The following is an 8901-nucleotide window of genomic DNA, read 5'->3' on the forward strand; positions in this document are numbered from 1 at the left end:
ATTATATTTTTAAGAAAATATTTTTATTAAAAATGTTTTTTTTACATAAATTTCTCAAAAAAAAAAATCTCATAGAGGAAATCAAAATCTAATATTACAAAATTATAATGAAAGTTTTATGACAATAAAAATACCGTGTTACTTTATTTTATACTTTAATTTATTTATTTTTATAATATGAGGAATATTTACTACGAGAAAAGAAATCTTAATTTATTCTTTTGAAATTATTATAATTAAGGATAAAAATATGTTAGATCATGTTAGACTTTTAACATATAAGGTGAAACTTACCATAGGTTTTATCTGACATTTTTAAAATTGTAGTTTGACTTTTTAGTTCATTAAAAAACTTATTTTACATTAACAATGTTAAATAGACTAATAATAATAATTTATGTGATACAATTTTTTACTATATTATTATTAAGATTAAAAATAAAAAATTAATATAAAAAATAATTCATACATATTTATGCACGTGCACTCACGCACAAACTATGATAAAAGAAAAGAATCTCATTAAAACAAAATTTGCTATATATTTTCTATGTCCCATTTTGAATATTTTTATATTATTAATTATGAAGATGAAAAAAAATACAAAGTAAAAAAGTAATTTAAGTGTGGTGCAATATGTCAAAAATACTGTTAATTCTTTTTTATTAATAATTTATTTATATTATCAATAATGTAATATACATATTATTTTTTTATCATATTATATAGATAATTAAGCCCACTTATTAGATCTATCATACTTTTTAATAAATTTAAATTCAATATTTTTAAATAAATAATTTTTTTAATAATAATGACTAATTACGAGTAAGGTGGTCATTTAATACAAATCATTATTTGTGCTAAATAATGTTATTATATTTTTATTTATTTAATATAGTAAAATTAATGATATTAAAATCAATTGATTATTAAATTAATCAAACACTTTTTTAAAGTTTAATATTTTAATCAATATTAATTAAATAATATATAAAAATAATATGGTATAAAAAATATAATAATGATATCACATAAATATAATATGATAATTTTATAATATTAAAATTAAAATAAGATATTATTTTTATTTAAATATAATATTTTAATTTTAATTTTAATAAAATATAACGATGTAAATTACCAATAACAATTTTACATGTAATGTAAAGTTAAAAAATAAGGTAAAGATAATTATGCAGCAAAACGCACAGCAGCAGCAACTGGCACGGGTTGTTTGTGTCAAGGCCCAAAACCCTAACCCCTGATCACATAGCAAGCGAGTCGCGAGTATATAAACACAGCAGCAGCCTAGCCTCAAACTCACTCTGTTGTTCTCAAAACCCTAATTATTCGTAACGTAGGGTTTTGCAGAGCCTCCTTCGTCTCTAATCTCTTCCTCTCCAACGCGGCTTCTTCTTTCGTTTCGAGATGGGCAAGTCAAGCAAGAACTCAGCTCTCAAGGTATCTGTTTTGCTCTCATGTTTCAGTCTTTCTGTGAATTTGTTCTTTTATATCTCATGTTTCTTTATGGCACTGTGTCTAACTTTTTTTACTCATTGTCTTTTCTTTTCGCTGTTTTGAAGGTTGATGCTGCTCCAGCTGTGGTTCCCCTGTCGAAGTCTGCCAAGAAGGGTATTGAAAATTTTCTCTATTTTTGTAGTATTGATATCATGTTTTATTGACGTTATTTTTATTTATTTGTTATATTACAAATCGATTTTTTTTTGGTTTATGAGTTCTATGGAAGGTTAAGTGCATATTTTGTTTTCAGTCTGGAGGTCCTTGGTAGGAAAGTTAAGTGCATGTTTTTGTTGCTGTTATTGTTTTTATTTTTAATTTTTTTGGTGTATGGGTTCTAAGGAAGGTTAAGTGCGGGTTTTGTTCTCAGTTTGGTGTCAACACTTATTGCGCAATGAAGTCATTTAAACATGTTTTCTAATTTTAATCCAATCATGCACTAATTATTTTATATTCCAAAACTGTGAAAATTTAATCCCTTTTCAATGTAGTTTTCAAATTAGCTTCATTGATTTGTGTTGTTATAGTAAAACCTTCAAATGTTAATGTTGTCAATTAACTAACAGGCTCTACCAGATTTAGCCTATTAAATTAAGATTTTGGTCTTGTTTTGAATTTTTATTTTTTGTTAGTGATTTTTTCCTTGACTTATTTTGATATGTATGCAGGTGGCAAGAGGCAAGCTGAAGAAAAAATTCAGAAGCAAGTAAGTGCTAAAAAGCAGAGGACAGAGGAGGTTGCTCAGAAGCAGAAGAAGGAAGCCAAGGTGCAAAAGAAGGAAACTAGTTCAGATGATTCTTCTTCAGAATCTGAAGATGAGGTATTGCACATTTCTGCTCATGGTTTAATGCCCGAAACTGTGATCTTAATAATCCTTTTTTTTGTTATTTTATCTCTATTATGTTTTTCTTGGACTCAGAAACCTGCATCCAAACCTGTTGTTATTTCAAAGAAGATACCTGCTAAGAATGGTGCTGCAAAAGCACCAGCAAAAAAAGGCAAGCCATTGTCCAGTTCTTCTGAATCATCTGATGATGACTCCTCTGATGAGGATGAAGTGATTGCAAAGAAGCCACTGAAAGAAGTGGTTTCAGGGAAACAAAAGAAGGAAGCATTGGTGCAAAAGAATAAGAACGAAAGTAGTTCAGATGATTCTTCTTCAGAATCTGAAGATGAGGTATTGCACATGATTATTGATGGTTGAATTTCATGTCAGCAAAGTGATCATCTTTTCTTGTTGAATTATTTCTCATCTTTCTTTTCTCTATTGATCTCAGAAACCTGCAGCAAAAGCTCCTCTACCTTCTAAGAAAATACCTGTGAAAAATGGAAATATAAGTAGCTCTGCTAAGATAGCCAAGCCAGCTAGCAGCTCTAGTTCTGAATCATCTGAAGATTCTTCATCGGAATCCGAAGACGAGGTGTTTTACATGACTAATTATGGTTGCATGCATAAGAACTGTTGAATTCATGCTAGTTTATAGTGTCATTTTATTCTCTGTTGTATTTATTGCCCTTCTCATTGTTTTCTATATTTTGGGATCAGAAACCTGCGACCAAAGTTGCTGTTCCTTCACAAAATCAGTCTGCAAAAAATGGTGGTACCCTAGCAAAGAAAGGCAAGCCAGCTGCCAATTCAACCACTTCTGAATCATCTGATGACGACTCTGATGAAGATGAGGTTAGTGAGACATCTTTCATTATGGGATGAAATAGTGAAAACATCCTATCTATTAGTTTGTTTTATTATTTGCTGAAATATTTACAATGCCTTGTTTCTTATTTTTGCTATTGCTTTTAGGCCCCAAAATCCAAGGTGGTTCCTGCACTAGCCAAGAATGGACTTGCTTCCACAAAGAAACCTGATAGCTCAGACTCAGACTCTGATAGTAGTTCTGATGAGGATGATGTAAGTTTTTTGTTTTCCATGTGACACCATCTTGCTGTATTTGTTTTCTGATATAAAAGTAAAAACACTACCAGGTATTCCAAAATGTCCTATCGACACCCACTGTCTGTTAGTAGCATAATATGATGTTGCATTTATTATTTGTTTTTGTCATATGATCTATTTGATAGTTAATTCACTGTAATATGATCTTTCTGGGTCCTTATTTGCTTGCAGAATAAAAAAAAACCAGCAACTTCAAAGCTGCCTGCACCATCAGTTACTCCAACTAAGAAAGTGGAAAGCTCAGATGATGAATCTAGTGATAGCTCTGATGAAGATGATGTAAGTTGTGGATTGTTGGGTACATGGAATAATGATAATTGTTTCTGGTTTTAAAAAGATTTTTGAAACTAGTCATTCTATCCTTATGTTTGGATGTGCATAGGATGCAAACCCTGCAGTAGCTGTTGTGTCAAAACCTTCTGCTGCTGCAAAAAAGAATGTTGACAGCTCTGATTCTGATGATAGCAGCTCTGGTGATGACAATGTAAGCTTTCTAGTTATTTTTCTAATTTTTTTTAACTATATTTATCTGGCTGTGATTCATACATACCTTTAATTGCACTTTGATCTGAATAATGACTGTTGAGATTGTTACTTGTCCACTATTAATATTTTTACATGAAAAACAGTTACTTGACTTGTACTAGTTGAATTTTGGTGTTTGTGCAGAAAAAGGATGTTAAAACTGTTTCTATTGCCAAGCCAGTGCCTGTTTCTAAGCAGCATGTGAAGAAGTCAAGTAGTAGTGATTCAGATGAAGAGGCTAGTTATTTTATTATATAGTGTTTGTTTTTTAAACTTGATTTTTATTCAAACTTTCATGACATTTTTTGTTTTTTGATTGGTTAATTTCTACAGGACTCTTCTGATAGCGACTCTGAGGATGAAAAGGTATGTTTGGATGCTCTTATTTTAATTCTGCTTTATCCTGTGCTACACCCTTCCTATATAGGGTTTCTTTGTCAGGATCTTAATTTGGGTTCATGATATTGTTGCAGAAGAATGTTAAAGTTTCTAATGTTAACAAGGAAGCAGCACCTGTTGTGAAGACACCTAAAAATGTGTCTAGTGAAGATTCATCAGAGAGTGATTCTTCAGACGATGAGGTAATGCATGGCATATAAACTTTGTTAATATTATTATTATTATTATTTGTTTTGTTATCATTGTTGATCAATAAATATTATTTCATGTGTTAATAACAGGGGAAGATGGATGTTGACAAGGATGGTAGTTCTGATGAAAGTGAGGAGCCAAAAAAGAAAAAGGTATGAAAGTTTTTTGTATCTTTGCTAATTACAAGTTTTACCTTTTTATTTAATATGCTATTTCTTATATTTCAATGTTGTTTTTTATTCCTATTTAATATTTTAATCTGTACCTCAAATACTTGAACATTTATTTTAAATTCTTTTGTTAATCCTGTTTAAAATCCAATTTAAATAAGTAATTTTATGAAGTGGCAAAATGATGATTTATCCACTGTTGACTTGAATTGACTCAAGTTTACTATATATTTTAATCCTAATTAATGGTTGTGGGTAAGCTCTCACTGAGTATTGATATTCACTTTCTCGCTTTACAAGTTTCCTCTCTTTTTAGAATAGCCATAGAAAAAGTGGAGTTTTGGTATATCATCAAAGTCACCATTTGTGTTCTGACTTTTAACTTTTACTTTTATTTTTCTCTCCAGACTGTGAAAGATTCAAAAGAAAGCATTGATAGTTCTGATGATAGTGAGGAGGAAAGTGAGGATGAACCCTCCAAAACTCCTCTGAAAAGTGTAAGTCATTCATCATATTTTTCTATGATCGCACGAATTTCACTTAGTAAAATCTTGTGATTTTTGGGGATAATATAATTCATCATTGCAAAACAGGCAAGGGATGTCGAGATGATTGATGCTGCCACTGTATGTATTTGACTGAAATTCTATCCTTTCCTTTCCTGCATCAAGTATCAGTGGTGTGATGTTTATATCTTTAATTTTTTCAGCCTAAAACCCCAGCTACACCAAAAGATGAAAGTGGTGCTTCGAAAACACTATTTGTTGGAAACTTGCCATTCAGTGTTGAACGAGCTGATGTGTATGTTTTTTTCTTCTCATAATCATTCTCATGTATTTCAGTTAGTTAAATAATGTTCGTTGGAAATGTTCAGGGAAAATTTCTTCAAAGATTGTGGAGAAGTTGTTGATGTTCGTTTCGCTTCAGATAGTGATGGGAGGTTTAAAGGGTTTGCACATGTTGAGTTTGCAACAGCAGATGCTGCTCAGAATGTGGGTTTTGCTACCTTATTTAATCTACATTCCTTGTATTTTTTTTTCTTTCAGGAATTTAAAGTCTGTTCTTCTGTCTAAAATAAATAGGTGGTTTTTTTACTAGTTCATAGCTTGGTACTTAGCAATGGAAGGTGTATCTTTTGTGTTATGCTCGTGTTATAATAGCTATAACACCTATTTTTATTCAGGCATTGTTTTGTCTGTTTAATTTGTGTTGAGAATCTGTTTTTGTAATCATAGGCCCTTGCGTTGAATGGCTACGAATTGTTTAATCGTGCACTTCGGCTTGATTTAGCTAGGGAAAGGGGAGCACAAACCCCCAACAGCAGGTAGTTCTTTTATCGAAGTTTTCATGTCATGTTATTTTTTGTCTCACGTCTCTATTTAATCATTTTTTCTTGTATCCGAATAATTTTAGCAACTGGAACAATTCATCCCAGAAAAGTGGAGGTCAGTCACAGACTGTATTTGTGAGGGGTTTTGATAAGTCCCTTGATGAAGATGAGGTAAATATTAAGCTTGAGTTTTGCCGTAAAGAATGCGTTTTCCCTTTATATGCCACTTTGAGTGTCGGCAGTAAATGACGCTAACTTTGTTTTTTCAGTTAAGAGCTAGTTTGCAAGAACATTTTGGTTCTTGTGGGGATATTAAAAGGGTATCCATTCCAAAAGATTACGACTCTGGTGCTTTTAAGGGGTATGAATTTGTTGTTTTGTTGCATGTAAAATTCCATTTGCAATTATTTGTTGCTAATATAAAAAAATCCATTCGCATGTATTTGTTGCTTGTTTCAAAAATTCCATTATCATGCTGTAGCTTGTTACGAGCACATTATTCTATGTAATTTTGAAAACTACTTATCGATGCCATTTACCTGCGATATTTGTCATATTCATCTACCCGTCATCTTACTTGTCTAGTTGATTTTCAGGATTGCATTTACATCAACAAATGCTATTTTCTAATTTGAATTGTCAATCTAACCTTTTAATATTTACAGGTTTGCTTACGTGGAATTCAGTGATGCTGATGCCACTAGCAAAGCTCTAGAACTTCATGAAACTGAACTGGGAGGTTATACCTTGTCAGTGGATGAGGCAAAATCCAGAGATAATCAAGGATCTGGTGGTAGAGGTGCAGGTGGTAGGAGTGGTGGCCGATTTGGTGGAAGGGGTGGTCGATTTGGTGGAGGCAGTGGTGGGCGATTTGGTGGTGGCGGTGGAAGGGGTGGTGGAGGAAGAGGTGGTCGAGGAAGAGGTGGTGGCGGAAGGGGCCGTGGAACCCCATATAACAGACCTAATCTTGCTGCGGAAGGCACAGGTAAGATTCCTTTTTTATCAGTATTTATTAACTATTAGTACGTTCATTTACTTTTATTTTCCCAACATCTCTTTTAAATATTGTTTTCTTCCCGGCAACGTTAATTTATGTTTTAGGTTGATTATTTTACGAGTTCCTTTTTCCTGATCATTTAATCTTGTGTGTTTATTCAGGGAAGAAAACCAAATTTGCTGATGATTAGAGTGGCAGTCTTGCAGTTATACTGAAAAAGATTATTATTTTCTTTTCGCATTTCGCTAGTTTTGGCTCCTCAGTTTTGTTTAATGTTAGTAAGAATTCGTAGAATTCAGTTGTATTGGAAATTTTTTGTGATCGATGATACAGTGTCTTATCTTATGGATTATATAATTATATAGTATTTGTGGCTCTAGATATGTGGTTTATTATTTTGTTAAATCAAATTGGATTAAATATATATTATATTCAAAGGCTGCTATACCTTATTCAGTATGCGGAAAAAATTGGAAAACCAACATTTGTTGCGACACTTTAAAAATTAAAAATGTTAATGACAGTCAAAGCTGTCTCGGTAAGCTTGTCGCAACTTTTGAAAATGTGCCCTTGTTTTTTCTTTGTAACGATGTGTTTAATGATATAAACAGTGTTTTTCCACGACAGCCTATCATTGAAATCATAACGTTATCATGGCATGACGTTTATAAAAATTAATATTTAATAAAATTTAAATTAAATATTAAATTTATTCCTTGTTTCTTTTTCTTAAAAATGATCGAAAAATTAAAACAACATAAAAATAAGAATTAATATACGATTTAATTTATATATATGTCATATCACTTATTTAGTATAGAACCATATTAGGATTAACAAGTAAATATTTAGTAATAACTAAAATTACATATTTGTCTGTATCCAATTGTTGATTCACTTAATAATCAATGGATGAATATTTAACAAACAAAATTAAATGTACAATATAATTTATATACCATAACATTTATGTTTATTTCTTAAATAATTTGATTAATTTTTGTTATCTATTACAAACAAACAATTATTTTTTTTCTATAAATTACTTTTGGTTCGACTTAAGTATTATTTGATTTCTCTTCAAATAATTTAATTATTTTTTAAATAACAATTTTTCCAAAGTTTAAGTATTTTTTATATAACAAAATCTCTTGAGACCGTAAGATAAAAACACAATTTAAATTGGATAAAATAATAAAAAAATTGTCTTACACACAAAACATGACAAACTTTAAAGTATATACATTTATAGAGAAAGGAGGAATAAATTTAATGAATAAATATCTCTTTTTTTCGTAAGGTTCAAACTCCTTTATATGAGTGAACTTTGAATATGACTATTGCAAAAGTGACTTTTAGCTGACTTTGTGTACTTTAAGATATTTAATTGTCTTTATTTTTATGAAAAAGTTATCGATCCTCTATATGTTGCAAATATTAAAAAAACTTTTATTTTTTAATTGGTTAAGGAATAACATGAAAATAAATGATAGAAACAACATACATATTAAATGTGAAATTTAAAGCATTTTTTGTCTACAAACAAAAAATTCACTATAAAGATTATCATGCATTTCATTTGTTCATTATTGTCTTTAACTATGATTTACAATATCGTCTTTGACGAGTGATACTTTTATATCTTTGCAAAAATATCTAAGTTTGTTAATATTAAAATATTACTTTTGAAAGGTTATAGATCGTCATTTGATTTACACAATTTATGTAAAACATGTAAACAATCTAATTTAAACTTCATTTGAATATTAATTTTTTTTATTAATATAAGGGAAATTAATTTTATAAAAGAATC

The 8901-nt window shown here is 30.2% G+C and overlaps 1 protein-coding gene across 3 annotated transcripts; it reads left to right on the plus strand.

The window, feature by feature from the left end:
• The first annotated feature begins 1305 nt into the window (after positions 1 to 1305).
• Positions 1306 to 7467, plus strand: NUC-L1 (nucleolin like 1). 3 transcript variants are annotated; one of them, XM_020359285.3, is made up of 22 exons: positions 1306 to 1464; positions 1587 to 1635; positions 2190 to 2341; positions 2441 to 2698; positions 2799 to 2942; positions 3068 to 3202; positions 3323 to 3430; positions 3647 to 3754; positions 3858 to 3959; positions 4145 to 4237; positions 4334 to 4366; positions 4474 to 4581; positions 4681 to 4743; positions 5169 to 5258; positions 5355 to 5387; positions 5471 to 5562; positions 5636 to 5753; positions 5997 to 6085; positions 6175 to 6262; positions 6361 to 6452; positions 6757 to 7076; positions 7250 to 7467. In XM_020359285.3, the coding sequence occupies exons 1-22, from the start codon at positions 1432 to 1434 to the stop codon at positions 7276 to 7278; spliced, it is 2337 nt and encodes a 778-aa protein (XP_020214874.1). In that variant the 5' UTR covers positions 1306 to 1431; the 3' UTR covers positions 7279 to 7467. The 3 variants fall into 3 exon arrangements, with proteins under 3 accessions (XP_020214874.1, XP_020214875.1, XP_020214876.1); XM_020359286.3 differs by having other exon boundaries at positions 4477 to 4581; XM_020359287.3 differs by lacking the exon at positions 5355 to 5387.
• Positions 7468 to 8901: the final 1434 nt, after the last annotated feature.

The sequence above is a fragment of the Cajanus cajan genome, chromosome 8, assembly GCF_000230855.2.
Source record: "Cajanus cajan strain Asha chromosome 8, NIPB_CcT2T_4, whole genome shotgun sequence".
Taxonomy (NCBI): Eukaryota; Viridiplantae; Streptophyta; class Magnoliopsida; order Fabales; family Fabaceae; genus Cajanus; species Cajanus cajan.

Bases quoted from the DNA above. Each gene is read 5' to 3' on its own strand.
- NUC-L1 (XM_020359285.3), top strand. From the start codon at position 1,432: ATGGGCAAGTCAAGCAAGAACTCAGCTCTCAAG. The intron at 2,342-2,440 runs GTATTGCACATT...TCTTGGACTCAG, and splicing joins CTTCAGAATCTGAAGATGAG to AAACCTGCATCCAAACCTGT. The intron at 5,259-5,354 runs GTAAGTCATTCA...ATTGCAAAACAG, and splicing joins CCAAAACTCCTCTGAAAAGT to GCAAGGGATGTCGAGATGAT.